The sequence below is a fragment of the Nothobranchius furzeri genome, chromosome 18 (genome assembly GCF_043380555.1).
Source record: "Nothobranchius furzeri strain GRZ-AD chromosome 18, NfurGRZ-RIMD1, whole genome shotgun sequence".
NCBI lineage: Eukaryota > Metazoa > Chordata > Actinopteri > Cyprinodontiformes > Nothobranchiidae > Nothobranchius > Nothobranchius furzeri.
Genome location: NC_091758.1, coordinates 31469437 through 31491075, shown reverse-complemented (window position 1 = coordinate 31491075; position 21639 = coordinate 31469437). Strand labels below are relative to the sequence as shown.

The 21639-nt window shown below is 41.5% G+C and overlaps 2 protein-coding genes across 3 annotated transcripts in view; one reads left to right on the top strand and one right to left on the bottom strand.

The window, feature by feature from the left end:
* Positions 1 to 8573, top strand: part of itpk1b (inositol-tetrakisphosphate 1-kinase b) — a 23087-nt gene extending 14514 nt beyond the window's left edge. Inside the window, exons 6-13 of one of the 2 annotated variants that reach the window (XM_054741605.2) lie at positions 4476 to 4574; positions 4734 to 4774; positions 4930 to 5095; positions 5356 to 5500; positions 5598 to 5653; positions 6028 to 6095; positions 6178 to 6340; positions 6426 to 8573. In XM_054741605.2, coding sequence (XP_054597580.1) covers positions 4476 to 4574; positions 4734 to 4774; positions 4930 to 5095; positions 5356 to 5500; positions 5598 to 5653; positions 6028 to 6095; positions 6178 to 6340; positions 6426 to 6697 — 1010 coding nt within the window. In that variant the 3' untranslated portion in view covers positions 6698 to 8573. The remainder of the gene's footprint in view (positions 1 to 4475; positions 4575 to 4733; positions 4775 to 4929; positions 5096 to 5355; positions 5501 to 5597; positions 5654 to 6027; positions 6096 to 6177; positions 6341 to 6425) is intronic. The other variant, XM_054741606.2, reaches the window with a different exon arrangement.
* A 109-nt stretch (positions 8574 to 8682) lies between these two features.
* plk4 (polo-like kinase 4 (Drosophila)) lies at positions 8683 to 17356 on the bottom strand. The gene is made up of 15 exons (XM_015970080.3): positions 16788 to 17356; positions 15849 to 15944; positions 15472 to 15567; positions 15108 to 15222; positions 14056 to 15013; positions 13916 to 13977; positions 13513 to 13793; positions 13326 to 13430; positions 13147 to 13249; positions 12929 to 13078; positions 12625 to 12853; positions 12438 to 12540; positions 12073 to 12210; positions 9146 to 9252; positions 8683 to 9061 (listed from the first exon to the last, which is right to left on the bottom strand). Exons 1-15 carry the CDS (start codon positions 16815 to 16817, stop codon positions 8950 to 8952), a joined length of 2685 nt encoding a protein of 894 aa, XP_015825566.3. The 5' UTR covers positions 16818 to 17356; the 3' UTR covers positions 8683 to 8949.
* Between the last annotated feature and the right edge of the window lie 4283 nt (positions 17357 to 21639).

The window sequence follows — 21639 nt, the reverse complement described above, 5'->3', positions numbered from 1 at the left end:
CCTCATTAAAAAATAACTTTAGGTCACTAACATCACGCATATTTATCAGTTTTAATTAAGCCAGCTGTGCCAAATAGACAAAAATATCTACCTCGGATCTGTCGTGTTTTGATATTTTGAGAGAGAGAGGAGATGTAGTTAAAGAGTTTGAATAATGTGTGCGTGAAATGTCAAAGATGTCATTAAAAGACTGAAAACGGATAAAGATTTTTCCAGTATTACATCTTAATGTCGATATCGGCTGATTTTAATGGTAGATCGATAATATCGATTAGGGCTGCACAATATATCGTAACTATATCGTTATCGCGATATCAGCATGCACAATATGCATATCGCAAAGAACAGATAAATATCGCAATGAATGGTCAGCTCAAATGTTTGCTACACATAACGCATTCTGTCAATCAAATGGAAGCATGATGTTTTTTAACAAATCAAATAGAGCTCTTCACCCATTTGGCCAATTGGGTGGGTTCTCATAGGTTAGAGTCCCGCCCCCGAGGTGGATGGCACTTCATTTTGATGGTTAGCAAACACCTGAGTAGTTAGCTTTGTTCTGCTCTTTTTGCTGATTCTGCTTTTCCCGGGATCCACTGGTTGCCTTTTCGTGTTCCTTTCCTCACATCATTTGCTTTTCTCATTTTTATGATTTTTTTATTTCCTTGTTTTTGATTATTTTTGTTCCTGAGATAAGTTTTTACTTATCGCAAGTAATATCGTCATCGCAATACTAATCATTGTTATCGAATATTGCAGGTTTTCCTAATATCGTGCAGCCCTAATATCGATCATCCTTACATTTATACAATGTGAGTTTTCATCTAACAGCGATCTTATGGGATCTAGTAGGCGGGCGGCGTTTTCTACTCATAAATCACATTCTTGATTTAAAGTGCGATGAAAAAAATCTGTGACTCATCCTCACTTCCATCACCTCTGAACACAAAGCATCCTCTGGCGGGTGTGTGAGGGGCTGCAGGCTGGTGTGAGAGTAGTGGATCAGCGTCCTTTCAGCAGGTCGGCTCTGTCGCTGCCTTCTTAAAATAGAACCATAAGAAGAGGACTTTTGATCCAAACAGACGTGACGGCCGTTGCGTAACTAGAATAAGCAGCATCACTGCGATTTTCTCTGTTTGAAGTGGAAAACCGCTGTATTCATAAGAATATCCTGTTTTTATACCAAACATATGGAGTATGAGCCATCGTGATCGTATCCTAGAGGTGCATCGTGGTCACGTGGCAAAGGACAAATGTCGGCACTAAAACAAGAGTGAGGGTGAGAACGGCGTTAGGGTAGAACAGAAGATGGTGGTCTTCACCTCGGCTACTTCCTCCTCATCATAGGAGACCACAAAGTCCTGTGTCAGCTGCCAAGGCAACCCAGAGCGAGGCTGCATGACTCAGAATTCAACAGGAGGAAGCGCTTGAGGTGTGCTCGTCAGTTCTCTGGAGAAGTGAGCCTTGTTTTACCCTCTCAATGCCAAAAGGACTCGCAGCCCGATGGCTGCTCCGTTCCAAAATGTTAATATTGATGGTAAGGACGTGATTTAGGTGTTGACGCCACAAGCACAAACGGATCACTGTCATTGATTCCTATCTGGAAGCTTAGAGCTGTTTGTTGTGAATCTTGGGTTTATGTTTCCTGTGTGAGACGTGTGTGTTGCTCAGTGGGATCCACTGGTTCCTGTGTTTACAGGGATGTTTTTATAGACACAAACTGTCATCAGCTCACCTCTTCCTTAAAGGAGAGTTCTTTCCACCATGAGATAAGACGTGCCTTGAACGCATTCCTTTGGGTCAGACTTAAACCTTAAGTCGGTGACAATGGTTTTAAATCTAAACAAGCTCCATCTGAGTAAACGTACTCTTTTTGTTTTGCCTCTGGGTTAAAGAAGAACGAAAGCTTTCATTCATAAGAAAAAACTACTAAATCTAAATGGAGTTTAAGCCTCTTGTACACCAAGTTAAGATTACCCTTGGGCAAAGCCATGTATGGGGTTCAATTTAGGAAATTAAAGAGCCTCGGAGGAAAGAGCTGCGCTTGTTTCTTGGAAACGAGCTCTAAATAGCAACAAGCGTTTCACCTAAACAAAAGAGTCAAGTAAGGCTGGCTGCCAGGATCCCGAACGTCGCCCTCCACCAAAACGCAGACCTGCGTTTTAGGTGTGAGGCAAAGTCTCCGTTATGTTAACTCTGAACTGTAAGTGGACAAATGAGGAAATGTCAGATAAACCGATGCCTTAAAGAAGCGTAATAAAGAGTAATTATATAATAACCTTAAAAATGCATCTCGATGTAGAGTCCAGTAAATGTCGGCCCTGGCTCCGCTTGGTCTGCTGCAGGCATGCAGTGTTTAGACAGAGCCAGAGATTGATCCTCCCCACCAGTCTGTGTCCCTAAAGCATCAACCAGAGCCAGGCCTTCACGCCGTTAAAAACTTGGCCGCGCTCTCCTCCAACGGTCCTCCTTAGCTTGGACCTTGATTTTCTTTTGACAGGGTTTAGATCTCCGGGTGGGCTTTGTTTTGACATATTTTAACACCAGCAGCCTTTGGGAAGCTGGTGATGTAACGGGGGATGTTTCCCCGTCCATCCGTTTGTTTTCTGTGAGACATTAAGCTGCTATTCTTGTCCTGGTGGAATAACACCAGCGTGAGGGGCAGAGATGACGGATGGGTAAACTTCCAGGTTTCCTGCTTTCAGCACCGCCTGGTTAGAGAGCTCAAGCTGGAACGGACCCAGCTGCTCTGGGCAGGCGGGCGGTAGGCAGGCAATCTGCCTGTGGATGAGGACAAGTAGGACTGTTTCAGGAGCCGGAAAGCAAATCATGTAAAAAGTCTTCAGCTGGGGTGAATTTTGGTTTTCTAGTATCAAAGACAGTATCTGACTTCCTGTGGTGATGTTTCTGATGCTTTATCCCTCCTGCTTATCTGCGTATTGACAGGGACTGATGGAGCGCCACTAATAAAAACCGAGCCGTGTCTATAAGTGCATCCTGAGCCCTGATGTGGAGATTTGTGTCAAAGCTGCTTTGGTTATTTTATCTTTTATCAAGCTGCTTAAAGGATGTGGTGTTTAAAGGCGGAGTCAACATTCTTCGGAAATTTCGTTCAGGAAAGCTACAGTTTAAAAAAAAAGAGAGAATTCAAAGATCCAGCCCCCTTTCTTCTGGCTCCTTCTACAGGCCACGCCCCCAGAATTGCATCAGAATCAGTCCGTTTCTGTCCCTCACTCACCCACAGTGCTGAGAGACGAACAGAACATTGGCGGCAGAGACGGAAGGCCACAGCCATTATCATTGCCGCCGTCGTCGTAACACCGCAGAAAACCCCGGATGTGTCACATCGACACAACAGATCCTGGGTCAGTCAGGGACACAACAACAAAAAATGCAACTTTGACGATAACGTTTGACGAAATTGCAATTTCGGTCTAAAAACAGTAAACGATGTGAAATAACAATAAAAAACATGACAACATCTTTAATTTGCGACCGGTTGTTTGCACCTTTTTCTGCGGAGCCTCCAGACTTCTGACACACTCCTTGGAAAATCCCCTCCGCTACTTCTACAATGTAACCATGTAACAGTTTAGTATTCTAGCTAAAATGGCTAGCCCGGATCTGGCTCTGCTTCCTGCTCAACCGCTCCAAGCAGAGAGCACGCAGATTATAGGGGATGGTCAGAAGGCAGTTTGATGGGGGGGGGGGGATGGGTCCAATCATTAAGAATGGGACGTTCATAATGATTGGATGAGGATTTTTCTAGATTGTGCATGTCAAACTTTCCTTTTTTGACAAAACATTTAATTATTTGGCTGCCATCATTACGTTGAGCATTTCAAGCTATAAAGCAAAAACAAAATTACATTCCTGAACAACATCTCCTACTGCGCCTTTAAATCTTTATAACCAGTTTTGTTTAAGTCAGCTGAGCAAAGGCTTAAATGTTTCTTTAATAAAGCCACGCCCCTTTTGTTTCATTTGCCGCTGATGGATCTCTTGACTTGTAGGAGTAGATTTCCCATTTTATTAGGAACTAAAAATAAGCACATTTCCTTGTTTAGGAAGCACTAAGCCTGAATATTCCGGTGAGGATATTTTCTGAGATAAGAGTTGAGATAAAGTTGGAGGTGATGACCTAATGGTTTCTTAAGCAACAGAAACATGACTAAGCGTTCTGCGACGAGGAATGACGAGGACTTCACTGTGTTTGTTTTGCAAATATGTCACAAGAACAAAACATAAATGGACCCAGACGTATTCACTTAAACTGAAGTTATCCATTATGGGTTTTTTTTTAGCCAAGTTGGATCATTTAACAAAATAAAAGCACCGATTAATGAAAAAGAGTCGATGATTTTTGTGGATTTTTTTTAAATCTTGGATAAAACCAGTTTTTTTCTGAAGTCTTATAATATTTTATATTGCTGAATCCAATTTTTAAAATGTGTTTTTACTGTTATTTCTCTCAGATGAGAGGATTTGCTCTCCTCCGTTCATGGTTCTGAACACCGAGTGCAGCCCAGATGTTTTGGAGCAGATCAAGCAGCAAGGTCTCACATTCCCCTTCAGTGAGTGACTCCATCTTAAACCATCAGGACACAAGTTGGCCTCAATTAGAGAAATTCTTAGAGGTTTTGTCTCAAAAAGGTGGAAGTTGTGTTTTTATTTCTTTAATTTCTCACTTGAAGTAGCTCATATTTTTTTCCTGTCAACTTTATTGTCTTCAGTTTGCAAAACGCGGGTGGCTCATGGCACCAACTCCCATGAGGTAAGAGGCTGCAGGGTTCAAAGGTCAATCACACCCTGCACAGTTTCATAAAAATACACTTCAGTACGCCCCCTTTACTCATTTAATTAAGTTCTGCTTGAACTAGTTTTAAACCGTTTCTGAGCAGCAGAGCTCGTTTGTCTTCCCGTCCACAGATGGCCATTATCTTCAATGAGGAGGACCTGAAGGACGTCAAGCCTCCCTGTGTGATCCAGAGCTTCATCAACCACAACGCAGTACTCTACAAGGTGTTTGTGGTGGGCGAGTCCTACACGGTGGTGGAGAGACCCTCGCTAAAGAACTTCCCCTCAGGACCTGCAGGTGAGCGGAGTACAAACGAGTCCAAAGGGCTGCAGACTGCTAACCTGCTCCGTCTGCACAGCTTGTTCAAATCACCCAATAAAAGAGCTCGTAAAACGATTTTATAGTCCCCGTGATTGGACCTTTTTTTATTTTTTGCCCTTTTAAGGGGCGCTGCAGTTTTATCCCGTCTGTGCATGCTTTTGGAAGTAAACACGGATAGGAAGGCTTTTCCTCATAAACAGGTCAGCAGCTTTACTAGTGATGTGTTTTGAATACAGGGCTGTCCTCTGAAACGGATGACTCCAGCATTTGCATGTGTTACAGTAGAGGCCCTCATGCAAACCATTTCCATCATCTGTGCAGTAGGCTGCTGCGTGAGCCTGTGCACAGAGAACAGTTGCTTTCAGACTGGGGTGCTGAGGGGTAAGACGGGAACACATCAAACACACAGAAAGCAGCACGCCACAGCTGCAAAACGACAAAAACCACCTCACGGGGTTTGAATTTGTGTCCTTCACAGCTTTAAGCATTTTGTGCCTAGAAAGCAGTTGGAAACGATGCATCAAAGAGACACAGGTTAGATTTGTCAGAGGTGATGGCTTTTATTTCCACCTTCCCGTGGTAAAGATGTTATTTTACTCTTCCAACGTGGTGGTGAAGACGGGCTTCTGTGATCACTGAAATATGAGCTGCAACAATTATTTATTTGGACAATGGTGGTGTTTAATTTCTTCTCTTTGTTTCTTCTGGAGAATGAAAATAAACCACAGGATAGAAACTCACCCTGATCTGTTTCTGACGTTTTTGTCTTTCCTCTTTATTTCAACTCTCCTTAAAAAGATGACGTTTTAATTCCCGTGATTTCATTGGCGGTGCCTTGCTGCTACCTACTGACCTTGATGGGAACTGTTTCACTAAAATCGGACTCTTTCCTGTCTCGTCTTTTTCAGACCGGAAAGCCATTTTCTTCAACAGCCACAATGTCTCCAAACCGGAGTCGTCCTCCGATTTGACTTCAGTAAGACTCTGACTCTTTTACTTTTTTTGTTTTTTTCTGAGCTTTCTCGTAAAAAAAAAATCTCCAAACATTTTGTTCTCAGAGAGAGAATGTGGAGGGAGTGTCTGAACCACCCAATGATGATGTCATCAGAGAGCTGTCCAGGTTGCTGAGGGAGGCGCTGGGCGTGTCGCTGTTCGGCATCGACGTAATCATCAACAACCAGACGGGACAGCACGCCGTCATCGACATCAATGCATTTCCAGGTAAGTAAGTGTTTACTTTTTATGGACTGAAGAAATTCTCCAAGAATCCAGAAAGATCACATTTTAGTCGCTGCTGTGCTTCCAGGTTATGAGGGTGTCCCGGAGTTTTTCAACGACCTGCTGAACCACATAACCAGCGTACTCCAGAGCCAGAACCCTGACTTTGCTCCCTCCGGCGAGCAGCCCAAGGCCCTGCCGGTGAGCGCTGCAGTACCCAGCGCCGCCCCGCTGTCCCCAGCCTGCTGCGGCAGCATGAGGGGGAAAGAGCTGCAGAGACTGGGCTGCAACTCGGCCGTGTCTCCCAACTTTCAGCAGCACTGTGTGTCCACGATAGCTACCAAGGCATCCTCCCAGTGACTCGACCCCTCCCGTTTGATTCCTGAACAAAATTCCAGTGGTGACAGTAATAATAATGATAATAATAAATAATGATAGTAATTAAGTTAATATTGTATCCCATCAAATATAAGCCTTTTCCTATAGTTAATGAAAATATTTGGTGATTGGATGTAAGTTTTTTTTTCTCCTCTCTGCCTTTTGGGTTTTTTTTTTGGTCCAATGAGACGTTAACAGTACTGTAATGTGAACTTTTGGGAACTCTCGCCTAACAGCTGATTTATTTTTTTCTGTGTGTGAGATCTGTAGTTAAAGGGTCCAAATGAGGTAGCTAATGGGAAGGACTCGAGAACACCCCGCTAAATGTGCAATGTATGACTGACACACACACACACACACACACAAAGACGCAGGCACGTTTACGCCGAGACAAATCACGCCACTGACACGTGTTCTGGTTGAAGCCGCTGAAGATTCTGGGAGTTTTGGGTGAGGAGACAACCGGGCATTTGAGTTTTATTCCACAGATCTCAGGCTGCAAACGAGAGCAGAGGACTATGCGGTCGGATCATTCTGAACAAACTTGTTTGTTTTTCTGAGTGCCATCAATTTTACTTTGTACCAGGGACAGCAAAAGGACATCTTCATGATCATGTGACCAAGTTTTGTTTCATTGATTTGTCGCTTTCACACCTAAAGGTTCTGATTTTTCTGTACGTCCTCCCAACAGACATGTTTTAGTTTCATTGATGGCTAGGATTGCATTCCTTTTTTTTTTTTTTTTGCAGAAAAATTCCATTCTTCCATATTCCAGTGAGGTCTTGTGAATTTCCTCACATCCCAGTCTCCATAAACACTCGTTTCTCTTTATTCCATTTATAACAGGAATAAGCTTCAAATGGTAAACTTGGAGCTGCTGCATAAATTGACCCTGGGGGTGGGGGGGTAGGTAGGATTAGGATTAGGGATTAGCCCGTTACTGCCGATGTTTTTTTCTCATAATAGATAGCCAAGTCATAGTTATGAGATGCTATCCCATAATTATAACTTGGTATCTTATGAGAATATATCATATTTATACAATATTTTTTATTAGTGGCAGGAATGGGCTCCCACACAATTGAGATCTTTATTTTAATGGATGTTTTTTCCCCTGGATAAAGATTAAATAAGTATAAATGTGTGCAAAACTACCAATAAAAGCTGGATAATAAATGCTTATTCATTGTTCAGCTGTATTGTAATGTAGTGTTTTCCTGCAAATTTAGCATCCAGTAACCAGCCCGACAGCTCTGAACTCAGATCTCGGACCAGTTTTCTTTCAGCTGCTGAATTTGTCACTTTTTGTTTCGTTTTGTAAAAAGCGGTGGGAGGTCTAGCTCTTGTTCCCAGTGTTCACTGTGAGATCCTTTTACTCCAGTCAAGACTTTTTGTCTTGGCATATTCTAAGAGTAACTATTTTATTGAGATTTTATGAAGGGAAAAAAGGTTTTATATGAATGAAAGATTTTGAGCATCTGTGGTCGGATCTAATTGTCTACTTCCTGATCTCTCTAACTGAGGAAAAAAATTTCTATTGTGCAACGGGTTTAAGGGAATTTGGAGTGTTTCCTCACTTGTTCATTCTTGAAAGGCTGATTATTTTTGCACACCACTCTGTGTTCCCTACTGATCTAAATGGTAAATAATTATTCCAAACATATTCCTGCACCGAACGGTGTCATGCTCCCAGCTCCTTGTTTACTTCTTGGGTGTCTTGTACAATGTTTATACGCACCTAGGCTTACATCCGTACAGTATGTTTTGTATAAGTTCTGTAATTAAGAATACACAATTTTGACCTTTTTTAAATTAAAGGGCCAATTCAACCGGCGGAATAAACATGACACCTCTGGTATGACTTGTCTGTACTTTTTATGTCATTGAAACCATCATTTATCTCGAAATGTTTTATTTTCCTTCTTTTTTAAAATATAAATTAATTGTTTAAAAGGAATAGGAGCACATCAGGGTGCCAAGTATCTCCACCCAGCCTCTAGATGTTTATTCTAGTCACATCCACTCAGTTCATTGCTTTTAAGACATAAAAACAAGGAAACTTATCTAACGGGTTGTTTTAGACACTGTACAACAGTCACATATTAAAAATAAAACTCTTATAATAATAATCTGTACACGTAAAAACGACCAACACATTAGAGGGTATATTTACAAGAACAGTAAAGAATAGGGGCTCATGAAGGTATCTAATGCTAGTTTCTTTGCAGGATGTGTTAATGAGTTGGGAGGTGGCGTGCTGATGGGTTTGCCAGCAGTCCGAGAATCGTCGAGAGACAGTGCAGCTTTTCCTTTACGTGCTCTGGCAACTTCTCGTTTTCCTTATACCTGTAGAAGAAACACTTCTTAGAACCAGGAGGACAAATAGTTTTTGTTTTAGCAAAAGTATTTACTGACATTTTTGTGTCTTACCTTGTGATCCTCCCCTCTGGTGACGTGTACGTGATGCAGGAAACGCCTGCCTGAACCACCAGCTGAGAGCCGTCGTTAAACTGCACCCACACTTCTCCACTCGTCAGCTTCAGGGGAAAAATGTTTAACAAAAGCAATAAATCAATAAATATTTGAAGACAGTTATGGGGTGCTGTTTGTGAAGTCAGTTATTTAACATCAATATTTTTGGGTTATCTAGTCTATCATAAGGGGAAAAAAAGTTAATTTTTCTGTCATATTTTCACTATTTTATTCATACATTTATAAATGTTTAAAGAGCAAGTAACGTCTAAATTAACTTTTTGTTGCTGGTGAACTGTATAAATGAGTATCTAATAGTGTTTTAAATATGTGTATTCATTATTTTAGCATTTTGGTGCATTTTCTTTAAAAATTCTGCCTAAATACCACAGCATAGCGCCACCTTCAGCTTAAAACAGAGTTTGAGTCATTTTGAATACACTTTAGCCAATGGCTAAAGAGCAAGATACTACGTAAAGCAGTAGAGTACTACGTAGCAGCTGTGTCAAAGTTATAAAAGCATCGAGAGTCTCGGCCACGCCTTGTGGCGAGTTGGATTTGCAAGCGAGTGTAGGACGGTTAGCGGTAGTTCAGCACATCGACATTAATATACTTCCACACCCCCTGAAAAGACCAAGATGTGAGGTGTCTGCTGTTGATTCCAGCTTCCACCTCAATGACAGTGCAAGCTCAGTGAACTGTTCAAGGTAAAAAAAAAAAAAAAGAAAAAAAGAAAAAATTTCAGAATTTTTAAGATATTAACAATTAAATAAATGTATGTGATTACATCATGACATCATGAAGGAGGCTACTGATTCTGGCCCTGTGACACTTGGTGGTGACGTGTGAGCTGATTCACCTGGTAAATAACTTTTAAATTAAATATTTTGTTCTTTGCTATCAAAAAGTAAATTAATAACCTGCATTATTGCAGGACACTCAGCAAAATATGGACTCTACACCATGAGGCAGGAACACGTTAATACTCTAGAAGAGCACATAAGGTGAACAACACCACAGATTATTGTACACTGTCCTGGATTTGTTTTCTTTCTGCATCTCATCATTAGCCTGGCTGATCACCTGATAACTCCTGTCATCTGGTTATGACAGCATGAGGATGTCCTCACACACCTGTAACCTATCAGCTCATCTGGCAGAATAGAGAGAGAAGAGACAACACCACATCTCCTGTTCCTGGAAAGCCTTCAGCCATCCTTCGATGACTGAGAACCTCCATCAGCTCTGTCTCCTGTCTGCCTACAATTATTATAATAAATATTGTGTTTGACAAGTTTTTTGTGCTGCCAAATGTCTCATTTTGATTCCAGTTTTGATATTTTAATGGATATTTATAAATTACATTAATTGAATTATCACATTGTTGCATATTTAACTAGCTCTATTGTGATGAATGAACTAGCACCTCACTGTTAAACATGCTTGAAATTAAAACGAGCTTTTAAGTATTCATGGACATGAACAAAAACAGGAAATATATAAATTGAGATTTATTTAATTAATATAACAAATAAGGGGGAAAGAGTCATTGAAAGGCACATTCTTCTGGAAGCTCCTGACCCTGACGACACCAGCAGGAGATCAGCTGCAGACACTTGAGGATCACCTACGACCAAGACAGCAGCTGGTATCAGTAAATAAAAAATGAAATTAGGGCAGTTTTAGTGGGCTGAACACATTACAGAATAATTTTCTCATGGGGTATTTTCATAACTTTCTATGCAGTAGACTAACTTAAGCCCAGGGCTCCTGGAGAGCTGCTATCCAGCACGTTTCAGTGGTTTTCCTGCTTTAATAGGTTAGATTAGCTGTTCAGCAGCTCAGCTATTTGTTGCTGATTAAAACCAGGTGTGTTGAAGCAGATAAACCTCTAAAACATGCTGAATACTAGCTTTTTAGGGCCGTGGAGCCAAACCCTGCAGCTAATCTAATTCTATGGCTAACGGCTACTTACCATTCAGAGCTGGTTCTCTTGGGTCGGTTCCGGTAGTTTCAGGCAACTCACAAGCTCAAAACAATAAGGCTCAGGTCCGCTTGTCTCCTCCAAATAGACTTGGTTCCTTTCTTCTCGAGTGTCTGGGTAAGGAGGGGGAGAAACGTCCTCCACTTCTAATGACTGCTCAGAGTGAAGGGAGCTAGCATCGTCTAGTTAGCCATCGTCTTCGTCACTTTGCCCTCTCGGTCCTCCAGGCAACGTCTACTAATGTTGCAGTTTTTAAAATTGATACGTGGGTGGAGAAGGACTCCGAGGCACACTTGACCTGCTCTTTAAGTTCCCAACTAAATATTTAGTTAAAACATATTTTTACAATCCAAATGTTTGTCAGATCTAAATAATATTTAGTTTGTAAAATAAATATTTAATTTACTAACTAAATATTTAATTTGGAGCTAAATGTTTCGTTTACAAACCAAATATTTACCTCTAAATGAAATATTTATTTCCCTAAATAAATATTTAGATCCCAGTTAAATATTTATTTTGGGCCAAAACTTAAATATTGATTTTGCAAACCAAATTGTTTAGATCCTAATTCAATATTTATTTTTGGAAAATAAATATTTGTAAACTAAAATTGAATTTGTAAAGTAAAAAATTGATTTGTAAACTAAATATTTTGCCCCAAATTATTTGTTTAGTAAATTTTACAAACTGGATATTGAAGTCTGACTATATTTACCTCAAAATTAAATATTAATATATTTAGTTTGGATCTTTAACATTTATAAATATATGAATAACATTGTGAAAATATGACTTTGAAAAATTAACTCCCATGTTTCTTAACCTCGTATGATAGGCTAAATAAACCAAAAATATTGATGTTAAAATATGGCTGACCCATAGTTTTTATGCCATTTACCTGGGACGCCCATCCAACATTAGGCACAAAAATGGACTTAACCACCTTTCCTGTGTTCTGAACCACTTCCTGTTGCGTTGGAGGACATTTCTTATTCAGGCTGGCGGTGGTGAAATCAGAACCGTCGTAGGAAATCATCTGGGGAGGGGGGGGGGGGGGACAAATACAAATCAAATATTTGTGAGCGCGTTCCATGCTCCAAATTTATTGTTGGCATCAAGGCTCCCAGAGTTTGACCTCATCTAGATATTTTTATAAGCTACATTTAAGAGATGGAGTTCTAATGAACAGATCAGGTAAATACAGATTAATGGGAAATTCGTCATAAATATTTGTTGATGCCATCTGAGGGGTGAGACACTTACTGAAGGAGTTATTTGTGGGGGTTTAGGAGGTGAAGCTGCATCTGGACGCATCTGCTGTGATGGCACAGGCACCGTGGATGGAGAGTCTGAGCTGGCAGGTCTCCTAAATATCAAGACAGATAACAATAAGTTACCTCAACAATAACAAAAACAATTTTCTTTACAATAAAGGATGTTTTTCTCTTACCGGCCAATAGTTATGGGGAAGAAAGGGACTTTCTTGGTGCTCCGCTGCTCCTCTGCTGTTATAGCGGCCTCTAGTGACAAACACATGCTATAGCCCTCCTCGGACAGCTCCACGTACATCCTGCTCTCTGGACTCAAGCCGCTCAGTCCCACCTCCCCCTTCACTGTGTATGACTTCCCACTTTTCTCCACCACTCGCACCAGTTCGGACGTCTTGTGGGTTTTTGCTCCTACACAAAACACACAAAAAATGTCAGTTCAGCCAGAAGTTCAGTGAGAATCACACAGAGCATCTCTTTACTCACCATCATAAAAACAGACTTCCAGGTCGGCGTTGGGACTGTTTTCCATCAGCATCACTTTAGCGTATTTGGTGTAAAGCGTGACTTTCGGAGTCTTGGATTTTATGAGCTGTACGAACTTGGTGGCGTATTGGTACTTCTTCCAGTATTTCTCTGAGAAAAACAGATAATTATTAATGTTTGATCGAGTTAACGATGCTGGGAGTGAAGGAATCATGTACCTGGAAGGTCCTGGTAGCTGCAGATGAGTATATCTTCGGGTGGAGCTGGGGGGCAGTCGAGCACCGGGAAACCTTTTCCCACATTGGGCTGGTAGATGGTCACCTGGAACACGTTTACGTTTAGTATGTTAGAAGTGTCACCAAGTCCCTGTCACATACGAAAAAAACAATAATCGTACCATCAGTCCATCACAGGAAATCCGTAGGACTTCTTTCACTCGTTCTTGTCCGTTTTGACTTTTTACTAACTCCATACACACTTCACCTGTGTCCAGGATGCTCACCTGTCAGTAGGACAGGGGAAAACAAATCTAAGTTAGGCATAAGCTTCCCAAAACAAAAACAAAAATAAGTGCCAAATCTTACTACTGCATTTTTGGTTTTCTGCCTGATGGGCTTGAGCCTGGACGCACACAGAGGAGGGACGATGTCTGGGAGGGTTTTCTTCTGCTTCTCTGTGCTGGATTTGCTGTGATGAGGTTGGAACTCTGCTCCGTGTGAGGTCTCTCTATGGGAGTCGGGGTTGGCGGGAAGCTTGTTGTGGTGAGGGTGCGTTCCTCGTCCCACTGGCTCTGACCAGGAACTGTGTACCCCTAAAGGTCCTCTGCTGCTGTGAGTGCTGCCATCTGTGGATCTCTGACCTATATCTGAGAAGGAAAACAAAGTTTACAACACTTCTATTAAATCCAGTCTCACAAGGAGGGAATTTCCCAGTTAGGACCACTTCACCAGCAGCATGACACAAGTAAACGATCAAGGCTAATTTTACCTTCAGTGTTCAGCCAATTAGAAACTCCTTCCAGTGCCGGCTCTGTTGATAGATAACCAGAGCTGCAACAAAAAAATAGCAGATGTTAATCTCGCAAATAAATACATAAAGAGAAGCTGCTAAATGGACAGAATTCCTACTTAGCAGATTGTTTGACTGGAGGGGAGGGAAGCCTGCCATGCTCTGGAAATGGGAGGGGACTTGGAAAGATGGGCAGCCCTACACCAGTCAGCGTCTCCTCAGAATGACATCTTGTCAGCTCAACCTGAGATGAAGCGTGTCCCGGTGCAGAAGAATTGCTGCGTTCAGACGAGTGAGCCCTCCTCAGGAACCGAGAATGAGGTTGTCCGCCGTCTCCCCCATAAGCTGCCCTGCTCCTTCCATCCCTGTAAAAACTATCCTGCAGCTGCTCTCTGTCATCAAAGCATCCGCTGTTAGCTTGCCGTGGAAGAACTGAAATAGGTGCCATGCGATTGGGTAGAGCGGAACCAATCATGTGTTTAGTTCGCCTGTGGAGACGGGAGCCACTGCTGCCTGAGGTGGAGGAGGTGCATGCCGTGGAGATGGTAGCAATGCCACTGTCTATGGACCCCTCATCTCCCAGCCTCAACTCTTTGGTCCTGACCAGCAGGCTCTGGGTCATGAACGGGTGGTCCAGCACTGCAGAGAGGCTGGGCCGCAGAGTGGGGTCCTTCTGCAGCAACTGATGGATCAAGTCCTGAGCCTCTAAAGAAACGTGGCATGGCATCTCATAGTCCCCAAGAACCACTTTAGACAAGGTGTGCTTGACTGTGTCCGTGTCAAACGGAGGCCGACCCATCAAGAAGGCGTAGAACATGCATCCTAGCGACCACACATCCGACTCCAGGCCGTGCGCGCTGCGAGTGGCCACCTCCGGGGAGATGTAGTTGGGCGTCCCACACATGGTGAAGTGCTTTTCATTTGGCAGCTTGAGCTGAGTAGCGAGGCCAAAGTCCCCGATCTTAATGTTCATGTCGCTGGTCAGCAGAAGGTTGGATAAGGTCAGATCGCGGTGCAAGATGCCGTGAGTATGTAAATACAGCATGCCTTTTACTATTTGATGCATGAAATGTCTCGCTGTAGAAGAAAAGAATAAATAAGGAAAAGTCAATCAGCTGCAGCATAAATCCTGCTTCTTTAGCTTTTGTTTAAAATAACACATCTGCCTGACCTTCATCCTCAGAGAAAGGCATCTTTCGTTCTTTAAGGTATCGACTCATCTCTCCGTTGTGACACATCTCCAACACCAGATACACATAGTTGCTGTCCTCAAAGTAGTTGTAGAGCTTTAAAAATACATGGTGCAAAAGAAGAGTGCATGCAGATTAAACATAATTGCTGTTATAATAAAAACAATATATGTTATCCAGAAATGTTTTAGCAGTAAATGAAATTAGAAAAAAAAGTTGCGTTCCCATAACAAGATCTGCATGTGAACAAAACCCATTTTATTGATAATATATAGAGTAATATCTATAAACAATCCAAAGAGACAGCACCCAAACAAACAAGAATCAGCAGCAGGCCAAATTTACCTCAAGTATGGATGGATGTTTTAATCTGCAGTGAATCTCCACTTCGTTAGTCACACGCTGGACCATACCAGCTTTGTGCATTGCTTTTTTGTCAATCTGCAAATGAGAACAAAAGAGATGATTACACCCCTGAAACCCTTAGGATTAGGATGCAACGTGGGATGGTGCTGTTGCAGGCGTGTTTAGATCGGTTAACCAGTAGCCAATCTGTTTGACATAAGGACCTGTGTGGCATTCAGGGACCACATGATGCCCAAGGGAGGTACCTATGGTCTAATAATCCAACAAATACAGGTTTTACTTCAACTGTCAGCTGCTGCAGCAGCAGCGTCCACATTTAAAATAAAGCAGTCAGAGAAAATGAAAAATGATCTTACCATTTTGATAGCAACCTCCAGTCCAGTCTTGTTGGATTTTGCTCGGTAAACACATGCAAATGAGCCTTTACCAAGGAGTGTGAGGACCTTAAAATCCTAAATAAAAATAAAACAGCAGTGAGTTTTGCAGAAATTTGCCCGATTATATGAAGGGAGGACGGTATCTCTTCATAAGATCACAATTTCTAGAGTTTTAAAAGCAAATACCTCAATTTTCAGCTCATCATTGTGAAACACAAGCTCCTCCTCATCCCTGACTATCCAGTTTCCAGAGAGATTTTGATAGAAATAGTGCCTAATCTGATCAAACACCATCCCGGTAACCTGCGACATCCTGGATGTTCGCTCTGCCACTAACGACCCCAAATGGGTGCAAAATCACCCCACAGCAAACGGTAACTGTCAAACAAGCCACTAACACCTGACGCTGTCATATGGCCAACCAAAACCCTTCATTAGCCCGGCTTTCCTGCCGCTAAAGGAGCTCGTTACCAGGCAGCAGGATGTTGTTCCCACACTGATTTCCCTGGAGAGGCTAAAGGTTTCACACCCAAACGAAACATTAGCAGGAAGGCAGCCACGCACGCACTGAGACATCATGACTATAAGTATAAATACTACATGAATACTGATACTTAACACTTAATAATAATAATAATAATATTATTATTATTATACTAATAGTGACAACATAATACAAGAAGATAAAGCAATTAGCTAGCAATGTATGCCGCATTCAGGAGCAGTTTAAATACCTATCCACAGAAAGATTTAATAAACTAAAACATATTATTTATTTATTTATTGGACGAAGTTAAGCATAGCTTCGATTCATATGCTTTCGTGCAGCCGAAAATGCATCCGACTTAAACCCAGTCTTTAATCCAGTGCTAGCACTCCCGATTAGCATGTAGGCGTTAGCCTAACAATAGAGCTCACCTCGATTTTGTCGCCGATTGAGAGACTCATCGTGGCGGGTTTGGGTTTTGCGGATGCATGCAGGCATGTAAGAAAATTCCTCGATCGAACGAGTGCATGGAGACGTGGAGAAAAAGCTCTCAGAGTTTAAATACACGTAGTTCACCAGTTCCCCTCCAAAACTTTGCCATTTCTTCCATTTTGAAAATTTCCGCCCGTTACTTCGTCTTTACGTAACGTCCTACGTCACTTCACAACAAGCACGTTACCGCGCCCCCATTTAAAGGCATCCTACAAATTAAAACCCAACGATTGTTCTCTTCTTTGATGAGCTATTTCGTAAATAAGTTCAAATTATTTTTTAAGATTATTTGTAAACATTAAACTCTGATTCACTTCAAGAAACTGAGAAAAACAATGATGCACATTGTCGTGATGCGTTCACTTGCCTGGTGTGCTGAATGAGTTTGAATAGTTCATCTGAAAGTTTTTAATCAATGCTCATATCTGAGCTGGTTGAAAACTCTGCCAGTTTTAAATAAAATACACAAAATATAATATTATACGTCTACTTCGTATTAGTTGATGTAGATTCATAGCATTTTATTTAGCAAATTTTAAACAAAAGTTTGTTTAACCATCCTTACACACTGAACAAACACACATACATGTTTATGGTAGCGTGAGCATTTATTTTTTCAAAGACTTTTATTTATGATGTTCTGTTATCCAAAACTGATCAAGTTTCTTTCTGCTTGACATCACGACCTTTAAACGGTTTGAAACGTTTTTCTGGGTCAGATAAAAGCTTTATGTAAATATTTTGGGAGAAACTTTTTTGTTCTGTTGGTTTTATAAGCTGCAGAAAAAATAACTGACAAATGTTTTGGAAATGTAATTTGGTTTTGTGTAACCTGATAAAAATTAAATGAAAAACTGAGTTTTTAGACTTTCTTCCAGCTTGAGACTAACTGAACCCTAAAGACAGCAAACATTACCAAAAGCCCTCGTTACTCTGCAAAAAAGAAAACAGCAAACAGAAAAGGGCAAAGGACACAAATTTCAGATCCAGAAAAGTTGTCAAGCAGAAATAAGCTTTTTGGTTCTGAAGACCAGACAAAGTAAAACCACAAAGAATAGTGCTGTAACGGTACTCTCAGCAATGAGACGGGGATCGTTACCCTGCAGTACCAGTCTGTTCTTGCTGTGGACCATGACAGAGGGTCATCCACCCCACACACCTTGAGTGATTTCAACTAAGTTCAAAACAAAAGTTTAATGGTAACATGTTTTAGCCAAACCCAGCTAGCCTCACTAAAAAATCACGTCAAAAACAGCCAACACAGTTGAAGTACACTTCAACTGTGAGAGACAGAATGTGAAAAAAAATCCATGAATGGCAGGATTTTTAAAGAATTTATTTGTAAATCAGGGTGGAAAATAAGTATTTGGTCAATTCAAACAAGGAAAATCTCTGGCTCTCACAGACCTGTAACGTCTTCTTTAAGAAGCTTTTCTGTCCTCCACTCATTACCTGTATTAATGGCACCTGTTTAAACTCATTATCTGTATAAAAGACACCTGTCCACAGCCTCAAACAGTCAGACTCCAAACTCCACTATGGCCAAGACCAAAGAGCTTTCGAAGGACACCAGGAAAAGAATTGTAGACCTGCACCAGACTGGGAAGAGTGAATCTACAATAGGCAAGCAGCTTGGTGTGAAGAAATCAACTGTGGGAGCAATTATCAGAAAATGGAAGACATACAAGACCACTGATAATCTCCCTCGATCTGGGGCTCCATGCAAGATGTCATCCCGTGGGGTCAAAATGATTAAGAGAACGGTGAGCAAGAATCCCAGAACTACACGGGGGGACCTGGTGAATGACCTGCAGAGAGCTGGGACCACAGTAACAAAGGTCACCATCAGTAACACACTACAACGGCAGGGAATCAAATCCTGCAGTGCCAGACGTGTTCCGCTGCTGAAGCCAGTGCATGTCCAGGCCCGTCTGAAGTTTGCCAGAGAGCACATGGATGATACAGCAGAGGATTGGGAGAATGTCATGCGGTCAGATGAAACCAAAGTAGAACTTTTTGGTATAAACTCAACTCGTCGTGTTTGGAGGAAGAAGAATACTGAGTTGCATCCCAAGAACACCATACCTACTGTGAAGCATGGGGATGGGAACATCAAGCTTTGGGGCTGTTTTTCTGCTAAGGGGACAGGACGACTGATCCGTGTTAAGGACAGAATGAATGGGGCCATGTATCGTGAGATTCTGAGCCAAAACCTCCTTCCATCAGTGAGAGGTTTGAAGATGAAACGTGGCTGGGTCTTCCAACACGACAATGATCCCAAACACACCGCCCGGGCAACAAAGGAGTGGCTCCGTAAGAAGCATTTGAAAGTCGTGGAGTGGCTTAGCCAGTCTCCAGACCTCAACCCCATAGAAAATCTGTGGAGGGAGTTGAAAGTCCGTGTTGCTCGGCGACAGCCCCAAAACATCAGTGCTCTCGAGAAGATCTGCATGGAGGAATTGGCCAAAATACCAGCTACTGTGTGTGCAAACCTGGTAAAGACTTATAGTAATCGTTTGACCTCTTGTTATTGCCAACAAAGTTTATGTTACAAAGTATTGAGTTGAATTTTTGTTATTGACCAAATACTTATTTTCCACCCTGATTTTCAAATAAATTCTTTAAAAATCCTGCCATGTGAATTCATGGATTTTTTTTCACATTCTGTCTCTCACAGTTGAAGTGTATCTATGATGTAAATTACTAACCTCTGTCATCATTTTAAGTGGGAGAACTTGCACAATCGGTGGCTGACTAAATACTTTTTTGCCCCACTGTATATATATGTATATATGTGTATATATATATGTAAATACACACATATATACATATACATGTATATACAGTTCATATATACATATACATATACATGTATATATGTATGTGTATATATATGTGTGTTTACACATATATATATATACATTTATATATGTATATACATATATATATACATATATATGTATATGTATATAATCTCACACACACACACACACACACACACACACACACACACACACACACACACACACACACACACACACATATATATATATATATATACATATAGGGAGTGCAGAATTATTAGGCAAGTTGTATTTTTGAGGAATAATTTTATTATTGAACAACAACCATGTTCTCAATGGACCCAAAAAATTCATTAATATCAAAGCTGAATGTTTTTGGAAGTAGTTTTTAGTTTGTTTTTAGTTTTAGCTATTTTAGGGGGATATCTGTGTGTGCAGTTGACTATTACTGTGCATAATTATTAGGCAACTTAACAAAAAACAAATATATACCCATTTCAATTATTTATTTTTACCAGTGAAACCAATATAACATCTCCACATTCCCAAATACACATTTCTGACATTCAAAAACAAATCAGCGACCAATATAGCCACCTTTCTTTGCAAGGACACTCAAAAGCCTGCCATCCATGGATTCTGTCAGTGTTTTGACCTGTTCACCATCAACATTGCATGCAGCAGCAACCACAGCCTCCCAGACACTGTTCAGAGAGGTGTACTGTTTTCCCTCCGTGTAAATCTCACATTTGATGATGGACCACAGGTTCTCGGTGGGGTTCAGATCAGGTGAACAAGGAGGCCATGTCATTAGTTTTTCTTCTTTTATACCCTTTCTTGCCAGCCACGCTGTGGAGTACTTGGATGCGTGTGATGGAGCATTGTCCTGCATGAAAATCATGTTTTTCTTGAAGGATGCAGACTTCTTCCTGTACCACTGCTTGAAGAAGTTGTCTTCCAGGAACTGGCAGAAGGACTGGGAGTTGAGCTTGACTCCATCCTCAACCCGAAAAGGCCCCACAAGCTCATCTTTGATGATGCCAGCCCAAACCAGTACTCCACCTCCAACTTGCTGGCGTCTGAGTCGGACTGGAGCTCTCTGCCCTTTACCAATCCAGCCACGGGCCCATCAAGACTCACTCATTTCATCAGTCCATAATACCTTAGAAAAATCAGTCTTGAGATATTTCTTGGCCCAGTCTTGACGTTTCAGCTTGTGTGTCTTATTCAGTGGTGGTCGTCTTTCAGCCTTTCTTACCTTGGCCATGTCTCTGAGTATTGCACACCTTGTGCTTTTGGGCACTCCAGTGATGTTGCAGCTCTGAAATATGGCCAAACTGGTGGCAAGTGGCATCTTGGCAGCTGCACGCTTGACTTTTTTCAGTTCATGGGCAGTTATTTTGCGCCTTGGTTTGCCCACACGCTTCTTGCAACCCTGTTGACTATTTTGAATGAAACGCTTGATTGTTCGATTATCACACTTCAGAAGCTTTGCAATTTTAAGACTGCTGCATCAGGGGCGCAGATAGGATTTTCAAACTGGGGGGGACAAAGTTCCAATGTACCCTCCCCCAAACACACACACACACACACACACACACACACACACACACACACACACACACACACACACACACACACACACACACACACACACACACACAAACTATTGAAAGCGCCTTAACTAGAGCTCACTCAGTTTGTGTAATTTCATCCAATGGTTTACGTAAAAACTAACACTATTATATACGTGTTTGAAGCCATTATGCAATGGAACGCTGGCAACAAAGCTCTGCCTGATCAACACTATAAATGATAAATGATCTGCACTTGTAAATGTGTTTGAAACCATAAATGAATGAATACCTCATGTAATGTTTTATCTGTGTCACAATTTCAACCCCTCCTCTTTTATCCGGGCTTGGGACCGGCAGAAGTGACCCAGAGAGGGACACTCTGGCAGAGTTAGTTTTTTTTTTTTTTTTTT